General features: G+C 45.8%; 1 protein-coding gene across 1 annotated transcript in view; it reads right to left on the bottom strand.

Annotated features, from left to right (window-relative positions):
- SNX25 (sorting nexin 25) overlaps window positions 1–14,357 on the bottom strand; it is an 880,463-nt gene extending 866,106 nt beyond the window's left edge. Inside the window, exon 1 of the mRNA XM_085641936.1 lies at window positions 13,679–14,357. Within this exon, the coding sequence (XP_085498062.1) occupies window positions 13,679–14,071 (393 nt within the window). The 5' untranslated portion in view covers window positions 14,072–14,357. The remainder of the gene's footprint in view (window positions 1–13,678) is intronic.
- Window positions 14,358–16,333: the final 1,976 nt, after the last annotated feature.

Genomic DNA, 16,333 nt, shown 5'->3' with positions numbered 1-16,333 from the left:
ACTGTCTTTATTTCCATGCAGAAACCACTCCTTTTCTGAGTCTGTCTGGAGTCATTCACATGATGCAATTACTTGCTAGCTATGGCAAGACAATTTTTCACATGTACGTAACTCTGGATAGGATGTTACACTGTTTTTGTCGGCCCTGCTAAATAAGGCATTGAGGTTTTCCAAGCAAGCAGACTTTCGCTAACAGCTTCCTCTTTGTTACTCGGCAACAGCAGGTGGCTCAGCACGCCCACAGCTCAGATCCCGAAATAGTTAAGCAAGAAAACAGCCCACAGCCAACCCACGAATAGAGTTCCTACGTGTAAACGCTGCAAATGATAACATAGAAATCAGGACGCACCTTTTCATCCTGCAATATTGATTTGATACCATGATCACTTGCTTTCAAAAATGTACAACAGGAGGTGAGACAATGATTCAATCATATTTCTGGAGGAATTATCTCTTGAGCATGTCGGTCTGTTTATTACCGGAAGTATGAGACCAAGCACAGAACCAAGAACATACCTGTACTATTTTAAATATCAAGCCCTGTTCTAGCGGGTTGGCCAACCCCACCCAAAAATGACCTTTGGCCCTCCCAGTCATTAGAAGAGGCCATGAGGACGACCAAACATTGTGATGCGTTGCCACTTTGTTTACATTAATCATCAATCTGGGGTAACGTCGCCTTTCCAAAAGAAATACCAGCTATTTGTTGTAGTTTCAAGAGTGTCACAGGCATGGACAGGATACTAAATAGAACTATGAAAAAATGGTATGTATACATTTGTACCATGACTTTTCCAACTGTTTTTACGATAGTTAATAGTCCGGAATCTTTGCAGCTCTAGAATCCATTTTAAAGTGTTTTTCATTTATTTTTGCTATTTGATTTAGGTACAGGTAAGGGGTAAAAATTCTTGCTTTAGGTGGATTTGCTAAGTTTTGTACCAGTTGGGACATTAAAATACCAGTGGTGTTGTTCATGTATGGTGCTGTTTTGGGGTAAGGCGTGAGTGCGACGGGGGGGGGTGGGTTTTGGGGTTTGTTTCTTTGAATTTTTTATTTGCTAAATATTTCAAATGTATTGCTCTTCATTTGTGCTATATTTTCGTTGAAATTGTCAAAGTCAATTCAATATTTATTCTGTATGCATGAGATGCTGGATAACAGTGCTCTGCAATATATTGGTTATTTGACAAATAAAATCTGTTTAAAAAAAAAAACATTAAAAAAAAACAGTGGTGTCATTAAAAAATAAACGGCCAGGTGGCAACCCTAGTCAGGTGTAATTAAGGAACCTCTAAAACACATTTTAAAGTGCATTGTTTTTATAAATACTGTTTTAAGTATGCACTGTGAGGGGGAAAAATGCTGACTTAGGGTGATTTTCTCTATTTATGCACTGGCTGAGACATTAAAATATTCATGTCGGAAGAGAACAGCAATATGGCAACCGTACCTCATGTTGGAGGCAAGCAGCAGTTAGGTGGTGTGTATGAGGGAGTGGGGGCTGGGTGTTACCTGCCAATGATGCAGCAGGTGCAGTTGCACCGGAGCCCAGACCTGTGAGCGTTCTTTTGCTCCTCAATTATCTAACATAACATGTGTATTTGGTAAAATTCATGTTCACCCACGGGTATCTTGGCACTGAATAACAGAGGTTTATTGTTACCCAATTCAATGGTACTCATTTTATTAACTTCAAAAGGAGAAAAGGCTGAGTGGGCCCGCTGGGACTTGAACCTGTGACCATGAGGCCAAACACATGCCCCTATAGTGGACGCATTTGTCCACCAGACCTGGCTGTTTCTGTGTGTGGATTCTGAAGGTGTTCATGTGTTTTAGTTGTGTATGATGCACACAGTAAAATACTGTAGGAGGTGGCATACATTATAATATTCCCATAGTGACAGCCCATGCCTCATTGCATAAGCAGCCACAAGGGAATCATAAATGTCCGACCATTATCTAAGAATATATGTGGAATTATCCTCTTCAGAGGAACACATCATTTTTCATGTAAAACTAAGAAACGATTTAGGATTCCTTTCATATGACATCAACACCCTCATACAAGTTTTATCTAAAACAGACATTTTTCAACGTTCTGTTATTGTATTAGTCATGTTTTATCATGACATTTATTATAACTTCAGCTATGTCAATTATTGTGATGTTATAAGGGTTAAGGTCGTGTGACATCACTTCTTAGGAAGATTGAGGGTCAAAGGACATATGATGTCACTTGTGATGTCATTAAGGTCAAGGATGTGTGACGTCATTTCCGCTACCCCTGGCATTTTGGTGAATTGATGTCCATGTGTAACTCCAGGGCATGTTGTCAACCATCAGAATTGTTAAAAAATTTGGCCCGCATTGGCCCACCCAAACTGCACCCTTGGCCCACCCAGACAAAACCTCCTGGAACCGGGCCTGAACCCTACACAGTACCAAGTAAGCAATAGGTCCAACCCACTGAAGTACTCGTTTGTCTGATAAGTAGCCAATAGTATTTTTTTTTAATTTTTGTTAATGTTATTTTATTGATTTTATTAGTTTTACATGCTTATCGCCAATAATCAATATATTCTGCTGCAACATGCAGCGACAACCTCATCTACAATATTTCCATTATCAAAGGAGATAGCTGCGCATGTAGTGGAGCGCTAGTCATGGTGACTGGGCAGGAATAAACTGTTGTCTTTGCTTGACCGTGCTGTGCACAGACTGTCAGCCTGCTCCTCTGTGCGTAATGTACGTGACCAGTAATCTATTGGAGTTGGTTTTGCTGTAACATTCATGATATACCAGTCAATCAACAACAACAACTGGAGGGTGGGGAATGGAACTTGGAGTTGAGTCGAAGTACTGTCGTGTGTCTGCAGCCATTGACGTGTGCGAGTACCATCTGGTGGGCCCCCACCCCTTCAGTGGGTGTGCATGTTAAAATGTCGGTGTGCACTGAGGGAGTAGCGGCCTAGTGCCTATGACAAGTCTAAAGGTGATGGGCGTCTGCGCAGGCCAACACCGAAGGTTCAGGTGATTGTGTGGGCTGATTTAGCTGATCTCCATCTAGTTGAAGCGCTAACAGGATTGCGTCCCAGTACGTGGAAATAGGTGTTTTCCTAAGGCCTGTGACTTCCTCTCGACGTATCGCTACACTTTCAGCCCTAGCCCATGCGAGTACAGAGCGCCTCCAAGCCAGCGCGCGCGGCGGGGGGAAATAGGGAGCTTTCCACCTTTTCATGATCAGCCGCTTCGCCGCAACTATGCCCAGGTCGAGGAATCTAGAAGTGACTTTAGTGTAACATGTTCTACGGAACGTGTGCAGCAAGTACGTAGGCCAGTCAAAGGGTATCTCTCTATCTGTGCAGGTGTGAGGCGTGCCTGCCACCCCTCTCCAGTACACAGCTAGGCTGGAGCAACCCCAGAGCATGTGCACCAAGTCTGCATCTGGGGTGGCGCATCTGGGACAGGTTGCATCAGTGCGGTGAAAATATCTATTAATGTTAGCTGGCGTAAGGTATGCTTGTTGTGTAATGTAGTATTGTATCTGTCTAAAACGAGTGTTTCTGGGAACCTGGGCTGGACTGGCCAGCACTTTTTCTCAGTCCTTATCTGAAAATGATCGGCCCAGGTCCTGTTCCCACTTCCGTCTGAGGGGGTCTAAACTAAACACTGCATGCTGGCGGAGTGATGCTGCGAACCACTTTGTTAGGTGTTTACCCCGTCCCATTACATGTAAATATTGCACAGTAAGGTATGTTCGTGGTTCAGTGGCCAGGTCTCCCCATCTCAACGAAAGTGCGGCAACCAGCGATCTGTGCAGGAGGAACTGCCCCGCAGGGAGCCCGTCACTTTCTACTAGTATTGTGTAAGGGATGAGGAAGCCCTCGTTGTATAAGTCCCCTAGTGTTTGTATCCCCGCCGCATGCCAGTGTTGCACTTCGGCGCTCGTGAGTACAGCCTGCCTCCTAGGGGTACCGTCAAGTGGGAGTGCAGGAGCGTAGGGTGTCGTGTCCTGAGTTAGGTAGAGGCTTCTGTAACAGCATCTTTGGGCCACGGTTAGTAATTGGGATTCCGGGTGTCGCGTCCGCACACCAGGATGGAATAGATCAGGGATAGTGTGTAAGCTGGGCGTGTGGTTGCTGTGTCATCGCGTTGGCGATCTGCCATCCATCGGGCGATCCATTGCAGCTGCGACGCCAGATAGTAGTGCTCAAAGCATGGCATTGCCAGGCCTCCCTGTTTAGTTGGCAAGTACAGCTTTTTCACTGCCACCCTGTGACGGTTGGGACCCCAAATAAAATCTCTAGCTGTTTTTTCCAGAGACGTAAAGAAGGAAGCAGGCACATAGATAGGTAGGTTGGCGAAGTAGTACAGAAATCTCGGGAGGGCCAGCATTTTATCCAACGCTATTCTGCCCACTACTGCTAACGGGAGTGTGCTCCAGAACCGCATTTGAAATTTCACTGCCGCCAGCGCCCGTCCTAGATTACTATCAAAGAGGTCTAACGGTTGGCGGTACACTCGTCTACCTAAGTAGCAGAAGGTGTCCTCACACCACTGCACTCGCGTGCCATTGAGTGTAAGTGCTGGGTCGTGGCATCCCTCTTGAAAGGCGTATAATTTAGATTTGGCTACATTCACTCTCAATCCGGAAATGGACCCGAACTCCCGCAGAATGTAAGCCTAGCGCTCAGGCACCTGATGGATGTCACGCAGATATATTAACAGATCATCGGCGTACAGTGACACTTTGTGTGTGCCATCGCCCAGTGGTATGCCATCCTGCAGCTGTGACCGCAGCGCCTCAGCCAGTGGCTCCATCGTGAGCGCGAAAAGGAGGGGGGGGGGGCAGCGGGCAGCTCGGTCTCGTCCCACGCCGCACTTGAATCACGCCTGAGACATAGGATCCTACCTTCACCCTCACTACTGGGTTGGTGTAAAGCAGACGGGTCAGCTGCAGAAAAGCAGGGTCCAGCTTGTATCTCTCAAGGGTTGCGAACATGTATCCCCATTCTAGAGAGTCAAAGGCTTTCTCAAGGTCTAGGATGAGGCAGCCCGCTATCGGCCATTCATGAGAGGAGTAAGTTGCTATTCGAAAAAACCACCGCAGGTTGAGCAAGGTGTTTCGTAGCCAACAGTATTTATCATCTGCAGTAGCAAAAACCAAACTACATTGCTGCTGCCTCACTACAGGGATATCTCTTTCTGACCTTGTATCCCAGTCCAACCCCAACAAGCAATGTTAAAGGCAACAGGTATCGTGTGGAATGCTGACCTTTTGACTTTGTCAGTGCTTTTTGTGTGTTTTGTATGACGACCCGTATCATTCGGGCAGCGCACTAGCAGTGATGAGGGAGCTGCAGGGCTCTGGCCTAAGTAAAACAAGCATTAGCTAAAAGTCAAATTATATTTTTTATGTAAAAAGTCAAACACACACTACACCAGTTGTCCCTGGCCCTGAAGGGGGCTATTTATAGTGTGGATGTGCACATTGTGGAAGAACAGAACGTTGTCACCCATAGACAGGTCGGCCAATGGCTGAAGAGAACCTGTGTCCCACGCTGCATGCTGTGGTCGGTCGAAGCAAAGTGTTAATAGCACTACAATAGACGTATGGATAAAGAGGGTAGACTGAAAGCCCTTTATTTAAGTAACTATAGTATATATATTTTTTATTAAAAACGAAAAGGCATTGACTTGGCTAAAGTCAGTCCTTAAAATGCAGGAGCATTACATCATATTGTACATTCAAGATAAGATGTACTTGCTCCATCCCCCAGGATATTCATATTTTTCACAAAAGATCCTATGTGCCAGATATGAAAGTCAGTACTAATCAGAGTTTTTGTTAATATCAACAGAACAGCTTCATGAATGTAGTATATATGGTTTCCTTATTCTTCTGATTGTTATCTTATGAGTGCGCAAAAGCAGATTTCGAAAAAATGTAAATAACTGCTTAGTACAGAGAGACTTCTAACATAGTGCACAAATTAGCAAAACATTGCCTTTGTCAAAAATGCCATCCAGGAAAATAATTAATATACTAAACTTTGCATTAGAAACCTATGCTGAATGTATATCCTGTTCTTACGGGTGCATACTCATGGACTCTACAAATGAACAGCAACAAAGGCTTAAAAAATATATATTATATACACATACACTCTGTGTATTCAAGCTCCCTTAGGGGGGCAGACCATTTTTAATAACGTCAATACCTACAACGATTCAAAACTTTGCAACTAGAAATCATAGTCATCTGTTCAATGTCAGAAACGCCGAGAATAACATTACTTGCACTGAAACCTTAGCCATGCTTTGTGGTCAAGAATTGTTCACTGCAAGCCATTACTTCTCGACTAACTAGCTTTTCAATCAATAATATGGGGCATGTCGCTGGTTATATTTCAATCCGTTGCAGTCTTTCTACTAGGCAAACGCTAGACATCTGCAAAGGACGCATCTGTTGATTTACTGCACAGCGACGTCAGTTGATGGTTCCTTGCCTGGATTCACTCAAACAATGCAAAATTTGCAGTTTGAATGATGTGAACGCTGTTTAGGACTCGTCTCCCTCAACACTTGAATCTACTGGTTGTGCTTCCCCCTATAATGTTAGAGAGGGAGCCATATTATAGAAGTAGGTAGGTAGGGCACAGTCTGAAGTGATCGAGCCGATGTCTTACATAAACCCATCCAAATGAAAAGGAACACCATAAAGTCTGCAGGTTATGAAATTGTACGAGATATAAAAATGTGTCCTGTCCGTGAAAGACTGAGGAACAAATGCACCATTTTTAGGTGTATTAGAAATTTGAATAGCACCGAAAAAAATGCCTCTGACCACTACATACTAAGATTGAATCAAAAGCCCCAAGATTCAGGGTAAAGTTCTGAGACATATTTTTAAGGCTAACACTGTCTAAATACCCCACATTGTTACCTGCCCTAAGGCCACACCTTCAGGCTAGTTTAAGACTACAGGCAGCTAGCCATGAAATATGGATTAGATATGAATGCAGGGATGGTGGTGTCCACTTTTCGTTTATCAATTATCCGGGTAGAGCAGTGTCTGAGCAGTAAGGTACTAAAAAGTGGATACATCTGTATCATACCCCTCAATTACACTCTGTGATTGAGATCATTCCTCAAATGATGTCCACTCCGGGCACAATTCTTCTATAGTTTAGAGCTAGAGCACATTACCTTTGCAGTCAACTAAAGTACTGCATGTGTTGTTGGTAAAAGGGTGAGAATTACATTCGGAACAGGTGACAAAACAATCAACAACCATACTGCACCCTTGATTAGACATTTGGGCGAATTTCATGAAAATGTAATACTTTCTCAATTAATGAGCATGCTGGATCTGTTCACAGCCAACGCAAGTCAAATGCTTCTCCTAAAAAAAGATTCCAGGTCATGGCATGCGGTAACACAAGGAAGAGTTTCATAAAAACCGGCGGCAGGCTGCGGCTAGGACGTTAATACCTGCCTATTACAATAATCACATTACAGAACACATACACTGACGCCGACTTGAAAAGCCTCCATGATAATGCTTCAGCTCCCGCAAACTACACCCAGTAGCCAAAGCCCCAAGCATGCACGGTTAACAAAATTTGTAGAACAGGCAGTCAATGAAAAGAGTCAGCAACGAGTATAGTTTTTTTTTTTTACTTTTAAATTTTCATTCCGACAAAAATGACGCGTTTCTTTTTAGCAACTTGGCTCACAAACCATGTGCGGCTGCTCCGACCGTTCCTAAGCGACCAGGCTACCCTGCCACTGTCAACAGGCACAGCAAAATCTGACTCTGGCATTGATGCAGCATCCATTTAAGCAAACCACTTCTCAAAAACAACCCTCCGGTCAGATAACAAGGGTACGACATGGTTATTAAATAATATATAAGATTTGAAAGCGCTACAATTACTGTCCCCACCTCGTTCCATAAAAGTATAAAGTCATAGGTGCATAACGTGCATTGCATTTTTCATGTCAAATTTGATCTTAAGATGTAACATGGCAAGCCAAGGGGTAAAGTATGAAAATAAGCTCCTACCGATTACTGGGGGATGGCACATTATGTTTGGGGAAGCACTGACAATTAGTGAGGAGACTTGAGGGTTAAAAAGAGGTAAATCACATCCACTTTGTAGGATATAGCAAACATTTGTCTAAAGCAATGGCAGACGAATAAGCACACTGTTTTTGTGTTTATTTTGGCCAGTCCCACTGGAGGTGTATTTGAACATCCTCCTTTCACACCAAACTTAGTCTGCAGTGACCCAGTCGTATGCTAGGGTTTATAGCCCTTGTCTCCCAATGAGACACCTTTCTTAGCGACTCCTGTCCACTTTACAAAGAACCTCGCCCACTTTCATCCCCAAACAAGGTGACAGCCAGTGGAGATGAGATTCCCCACTGACCCAATCATCCCCAGACGCTGAGTCAAGGTGACCAATGGTGAGTTGAATCAAGCCAGAAGTTAAAGACACAACACAGGATTGAGAGTCACAAAATGTGAGCAAGGCACAAATCTACCTTAATACAAGCAGAGATTGAGTTAAGCCATGACTAATAAGGATCCGTCAGAAATTATCTCAGGAATTAATCAACAAAAAAAACAATTCCAATCATGTCTCCACTTAAGACTTCTAGAATGGGCCAAGCCCAGTTCCCTATAGGTTAGGTAAACGGCTACAAAATAGACCAGTTTGGCATAACTCACATGGAGTATGTAGAAACGTTGAAGATTTCCCTTTCCGTAACTAAACATTGGCGAAACCCCTAAAAGCATATCACACGCACTCACTTAGCCAGGCAAAGACTCTGCTCTAATCTCCATGGTGCTCAAATGCAGACATCAACTTGCCTCAACAGTGCTTTTTTGGTTACATTTTGTATTCAGATTTTCAAAACAATACGAATACAAAACAAAACCAGTGCAACATTGCATTATGGAGTATTCTCACAGTGTAAGAGTGGCCAGAGTGGAGACTGAATTCTCAAGTGGGAGGGAGAGGGTGAATCAAGAACCACCATTCACACACAATCATCTGCATCAGCAGTGCTTTAAATGGGACACAGTCTGCCTGCACTTCTTTACTCTGTAAGGCAGAGAGTACCATCATTTCTCAGGAGATCACTCTATTAACCTCTACCACCTGAGAATAGCTGTTTACACCTTCAATGACACCACCTCCCCCGTAACAGTCATTCAAAGTGTTACTGCGTAACCAGAGATGTTTTAAGGCATGGGAAAAGTGGGCTCTGGCCCAAGATCCCCAGCCTTTCAGGTGACCCCCTTAGAACCAGCTCTGTTCTGCAGAGTCTTGCCCTGATGCCCTGAATAACTCTTAAACGGATTGTTTTGAATACCGTTTACCTTACATTTATTTTTATGGTTTAAATCTTTTATTGAATTTTATCAACATACAATGCGTTCCGTGGTACAGAAGCTGGAGCACAGCCATATACTGGGTCAATGCAGCCAAGGGTGAATAGCCGTGGCGAATGAGGACGGAATAAAATAAAACAAGATAAAACATAAACCGTGAAGAAAACCTATAACCCCCTCCCTCCCCCCCACCCCATCCCCTGTCCACTAAAGAACTAAATATAATCAGTGCGTAAGTCTCGTAGTTGGGACTCGGACCTCATTTCCCGCCCCCTTGGGGATCAGAGAGCCGCAGAAGGCGGAGATACCTTGGGCAGGTGATTTCCCTAAACTCAGAGGAAAGAAGGGACAAAAAGGGTTGCCAAAGCTCCGGAAACGAGGGACCCCTCCCTGTCATTGTCAGTGTCAGCTTCTCCATCCCCAAAACATGCCATAACCAGTGGAGCCAGCCTATGAAAGTAGGAGGTTGTGGGGTGCGCCAGTGTGTTAGTATGTTTTGCACAGCTGACCCCAACGCTATTGCCATCAGCCGGCCACGGAGGGACTTGAGTGGGTAAGTCAAGGGGTTCGGACGGCCCAAAAGAACATAAGCCGGGAAACAATTATTTGTGTGTCTAAGTGTGTTACATTTATTTTTAATGTGGATGATGTGTGAGAGATTATTAGGACCTTTTGCAGAGAACTGTTGTGTTTATGTTTCATGCAGCATCCATATAAAAGGTTTCTTTTAGCTCAAAACAGGACCTCACACATGAACAAGCATTGAAAATGCAATAGGCCTCGCATTTTATTAAGTTAAAGCCATTTGCTTTGCTAATGGTATTATATAGCAAAGCAAATGGCTTTAACTTAATAAAAGGCGAGGTCTATTGCATTTTCAATGCTTGTTTATATTATGCAACTAGCAACCATTGACAATGCCAATAGTCCTGACTTGTAGGTATGATGTGACTTGCTGTATCATATATCTGGACGCAGTGACAGGAACAGCAAAATACAATTAGGGCGACACTGTGCTAACGACAGATTTTTAGCTTACGTGTTTTAAGCCACGCCCTTAATTACATTGGCCACGCCCCTTTAAGAGACCCTCCAGTTTTTTCATCCCCACTTAAAGCCCTGACTTCACAGTTCCCTGAGGGAGCTCACCCTGCTTTGAGGAGAGACCACACTGCTAAGAGGGACGATGTACTCAAGCTGGCCTAATTCTGATGTGAGGTATTCTGTCAGGGCTGGCTTTGTACCTCACACCACTCTGCGCTCTCCCAGTTACAGATTTGCATTTCCAGTTACAAATGTAGGGGACAAGTGTCGGGATGCAAAGCCATATAATGAAACCCCCAGGGCTGTCTGGGCCGTTCACAGCCAGGTGGGAGATCCCTGGAGCTGTGACCGTCTTGTGTTTCAGGAGGACCTGCCACGCTCTTGTGAGTCAGCGCCTGTTCGCCTCTCCAGTATCTACCCTGGCGCTCGCTGCAACAACAAAGAAAAACACAACGGTGGAACATGGCAACACGTTTCTTGGCACTTGGAAGGGGAGCTGGGTCTTCTTCGAGAACATAAAAATGAGTTGTGTGAGAGTCAATGAAAGCTATGCTTGCACTCCGCCCCGACCCCCAGCCAGCCCTTCCCCCTTTAAATTCCCTATTGTTTTCCGTGCATTTGGCTGCACGGTGTGGCTCAAGGCCGGAAGTCCACGAGGTGAAATGGCTGACAGAAATATTCACTGATTAGCCCTGATTTTGGCATACTATTGAATTTTCCAGGTCTTCAGGGCACTACGTTTAATACATCTTGGATTTATTTTAAGAGCCTATTAGGGTGCTTAAGGCGCCTACTGCAGACAGCCGAGTGCCCAAACTCAACAGGTTTCAATTCTAGTCAGATAGCTCAAGAGGTTCACGTCGGCTGCGAAGTTTATCTTAACATGCCACAGGCCCCAGTAATCTAGGGAGGTAAGTCACTCGGTTAAGGCGCATGCTGCGTAGCTGTGCGAGTTACCTGCACATAAAACGACCCGGTTGGGATCGGGTCCCCAGCTTCAAACCATACCACTCAGCTTCCGCAGGGGGGGCGATAACAAAGAGGCATTGAGTGCTGAATTCGAAGCAGGCTCGCGGTACCCGGCTGCAGAGAATATGTCATGTTCTAGCGCCTATCCTGGCAGGATACTGTGTCTGTGTAAAATTATTTCAGCACTCACGCTTATTGCGTGGGTCTTCCTGGTGAGTGAATATCACCCGAAAAAGAGCCTGTTACCACTCCGGGTATAAGGGACAAAACGGTGTTCTCGCAAATGGTATAAAAGACCATCTTTTCAAGAGTGTTTATGGTCATGCTGTTAAAAAAAAAGCAAAGGTGTGGGCTACAGCGCAGACTCCGTGTCCGCCATGTCAGCTGTGGCGACAAGACCGGAGGTAAGCCGGGGAAAGCGAAGGCCGGGGAAAGCGAAGGCCAAGACGCCGTCGGAACCCGGCAGGAAAGCCTTTTCTGCTGCTCTGCGTTCAATTGCTGCAGCGCCTGACCGAGAGGAGTGATCCCGGGTCCCCGACACTGCAGGTGCGCGCTGCAACACCAACAACTCTCTCTTAGAGCGTCCCAGTTGGGACTGCCTCGCATGACTGGTTTCTTATCTTTATGGGGCCATGTGTTTGGCCTCATAAAGATAAAAAACCTTTTACGCCAGCAGTAAGTCGGGCCAGCCAGTCTAACTGGGACGGCTCTAAAAGAGAAAAGTGTACGTCATGAGACGCTCCTTTCCAATGGCTGGCCACCGTTTAGCATAAACGGTGACGCCAGCCAATGGAAAGGAGGGGCGGGGCTTAAAGCCCACTAGAGAAATCGAACCAAAACATTAAATCTCGCCAGCGAGACTGCGCATGTCTGCGCAGTCTTACACCAGACGAGACCTAAAAATGGAAAGGTGCATCAGAGATTATTTTCAGTAATATTAGTGAGCTGCTGCTGTGTTACAATACTGAAAACACACGTCACTATCCCTGAATATTAGATGTAAACACTTTTAGAAATTGGCGAGTGTGCCTATGCACTGTCAGTCACCTGGCAAAGAGGGCATGTAAGAGCTGAAAGTTGATCATAAATTCAAAGCTGAACAAGTGCCCCCAAAATACGCTTGACCCAGGTCACCCAAAATCCTTAAGATGTCCCTCTGCGTAAGTGCTGATATTTCTTCAGAATTGGGACTATGGTGAGAAATAGGTCTTTATTTACTGCAAGATGTGAACACAACAGAGAAGCAACTATGGAAAGAGCTGTACAGGCAGGAAAAGTATGAAAATTAGTTAAAAGATAATATACTCCTAGATAATGACAATTTTTAGAAAGGTTTCAAAAACATATGCTAGCCATCTTAAAAAAAAACACAATGTAACACAACTTAAAACAGTAGTGACTTAACAACAAGAAGCTACGCAAATGCTGAAAAAGATAAATGGTGCACTATAATAGGTCACTACCCTCCCACAAACACACTTGGCACAACACCAACCTAACAGACACACTTAGAATATAAAATCCTCATCTGGGCAGTCTGAATAGACTATCTCTAAGGGAAGGGAAAATCCTAACACCCTACCCGATGCCTACATACATTGCTCTTAATCTGCTAACATTGCAAATAAGGTATCTCATCTCTTGATGATTGGAACCAAATATTAGGAATATGACACAGACTTCCTCTTCTATGGCGTGTTTCTTAAAGGTTTCATGCTCGATGGCATGTCTTTGGAGGCACAATCAAGGAAAGACTAAGAGAACTCTTCTAGTGCATATATTTGGAGACCCATACAAGGGTTATCCCATGAGCTTCCTCTTCCTTGGTGTGCCTATGGACTAAAGCAAAGACTGAAGGATTCCATCATTCCGGGCGTGATCAAAATGTGCTTAGCATGAAGGGCTTTCTTCCCCTCTTCGACGGCACTAATGTGGGCCCCCAAACAAGGGTCACGCAAGGGAGTTCCTCTTACATGTTGTGCCGTTGGTGAACATGAATAAATACTATATTTTTCTGTGATGCTTTTTAGAGCCCAAAAGAAGGAATATCTTCACGTTTACCTTTAAGGACTCTTAGAATGGATATTATGAAAGACAGTAGAAAGGGATTTCCCATCCATGTGGTCCTCCATGTACTCCCCCCGCACCCCAGAATGCCAAAGGGCTACAATCTGCATAACCTCCTGATGCACACAACACAATCCCGTGTTTTGGTCAGACGGGGGTGTGACAGCAGGAGCGCCGATATCTCCTTACCTTTGCGCACCGCATAGAGGCGAGCGCTATCCCGGGCATGGTCTCCTTCTTGGCAGACTTCAAGTCCGGTGTCCGGATGGGGCGTCCCCGGCTTAGCAGCGTCCACAGGCTCCCGAGCAGGAAGGCGACCACAGCGCAGGCCAGGTACAGGCTAAGCCGGAGCAACGGCAGCGCCAAGCTCAGCTCACAGGCGGCCGGACCGCCTCCCAGGGGCAGCAGGGACAGGCAGAGAAGGGCCGCCCCGGCGCACAGGATGAGGCGGGAGGAGCAGGGCACCGCGCGAGCTGCAACCGGGCTGCGTTCAGACTTGGCCAACGGTGCCGGGGATGGGGAGCGAGGCTGCTGCGGCGACGGGTCGCTCGTGTCCCTGCTGCTGTCGCCAGTAGGGTACATGCTGCTCCTTCGGCCCTAGGAGAGCAACACATCTCCCGCCCCGGGGGCCCCCCAGGGAGGGATGCAGGGAGCGCAGTCTGGTCAGAGAGCGGCTGGAGCCTGCCGGAGGTGCGGGTAGGGATCGGTCCACAGCGCAGTCTGTGTACGGCTCAGCTCAGCTGTCTTACAGGCGACCGCCCCTACCCAGGCAGGCCCCGCTATGAGTGCTGGAGAAGGAGGGTCCAGGAGGGACGGGGAGTGACAGCGCAGGCCCTCCTCCTCAGGGCACGGAACGGCCCGCCTCTCCTCAGGCGTCAGTGTGAGCTCCTCAGCAAGGCCCAGTGGACTTGCGCCTCACTGCAATAAATCACGCCACCACCGTCTACTGTACACAGGGTGTCTTACGAGAATGTTTACTTCTTCAGGGCATTATATTGCCCTTTTGTTATATGTTCTTTAAAATCCATCGTCGCTCGGTCCTGTTCTTCTATGTGGGTTGTGTTTTCGCTCAGTCATAAAAAAGGAAATGTACGTCAGATCTGGTGCTCGGTTAAATATGTGGCTTTAGTTTCACCATAATTCAACTTAAACTGACCAAAGGGTAATCTGAATCGTTTTTCGAGTGATTATTTGAATGTATTTTAATTTTATTTACGCTAAAGCGCGTGCGATTTTAGGGTATCAAATATTGCAGAGAGAAATAACTAGCTATCAGTCAGTTCGGGAAGCTATTGAAATGTATTTGTTTGTCAACATATTGTAAATACATTTGAGGGTTAAAATAGGGGGCGTTTGATATCATCATTAAATTGAATTGGAAGGAATCAATCAGGGTTTGTAAAGTTTGGCTACTCACCTGTGAGGGTCTCAAGGCGCTGAGTTCATCCGAAGAGCCAGGTCTTGAAGTCCTTCCTGAATTGCATCAGCGAGGGTGTTTTCCTGAGGTGGATGGGCAGGGTGTTCCATGTCTTGGAGACGAGGTAGGAGAAAGACATTCCACCGGTTTTGGTCTTGCAGATTCATGGGAGGGTAGCTAGGGAAAGCTAGGCGGAGCAGAGGTGTCTGTTCGGTATGTGGAATGAGAGGCGGTGATTCAGGTCTGTCGTTGTGAAGGGCCTTGTATGAGTGGGTGAGGAGTCTGAAGGTTATTCTTCTGTTGACTGGGAGCCAGTGGAGGTCACAGAGGTGTTGAGTGATGTGGCTGCGATGGGGGATGTTGATGATTAGTCTTGCTGTGGCCTTCTGGACATTCTGGAGTCTTCAGAGGATTTCTGGGTTACGCCAGCATAGAATGCATTGCCGTATTTGAGTCTGCTGCTGAAGAGGGCATAGGTGACTATCTTCCTGGATTCAGTGAGGATCCATCTGAAGGTCTTTTGAAGCAGGCAGTGTTTTGAAGCAGGCTGAGGAGAGGGTATTTATCTTGTGGTCCATTGTGAGTGTGGAGTCCAGTATGATGCTGCGGTTGCATGCGTGCTTCGTGGGGTAGGGGGACTTCCTAGAGCAGAGGGCCACCAGGAGTCATTCCAAGCAGATGGGGAAAGCTCCCAGGATGAGGACTTCTGTCTCGTCTGATGTAGTAACCTGTGTTGTATTTATCTGGCTACTTACTCCCTTGCTGCTCAGCCAGTGTGAATGTGATGCATGGAATGTTGGTGTGAGAGTCTTGAATGGAACTGGTTTGTGTTCTCATGTGGTGCCGCAGTTTTCTTCAGTGAAGTCTTGGTGATGTGATCAACTTTCGCTGCTGTGGGAGCCCCAGCTGCACAGGCTCGCCTAGAGCCATCCGGGCCAGCGTCGCCAACGAGCCACCATCTTTATTTGTGGTGGTAGGCATGGATACTGTGGAAATCTTCAATGTTTGCCATGTTTCCTAAGGAACGCCGGCACATCCGCTACCCATGATTTATTTTCTAAAGCAGCGCAGATGGCAATTCGGCTTGCAACATCATGGCACAAGTCCGGGAAGCATGTTCATCCAGCGCCTTTCAAACTTATACTAGCGCACTGCTACCTCTCATGTTTGGATAACCTACTGCTATAACTTTTCCAAGAAGATTGTGCCTTCTATGTACACCAACACACACACCATCCTTGGAGAAACAGAGCGTGTCATCTCTCCTACTGATCTACGGTGACACGCACACCGGTTGTGTCTATTACATGTATATTGGGGTCTGGTGTGTTGTTGTCTAGGTGAGACACGCATGTTATTATTATGTTCTTTTCTCTGCAAAGTTTGAAAGGTGCTGATGTTCCTTTTCACTTGTCCATGAAGTATGT

The sequence above is a fragment of the Triturus cristatus genome, chromosome 2_2 (assembly GCF_964204655.1).
Source record: "Triturus cristatus chromosome 2_2, aTriCri1.1, whole genome shotgun sequence".
Taxonomy (NCBI): domain Eukaryota; kingdom Metazoa; phylum Chordata; class Amphibia; order Caudata; family Salamandridae; genus Triturus; species Triturus cristatus.
Note: the sequence above shows the minus strand (reverse complement) of the source record. Positions and strands in the feature narration are given on the sequence as shown.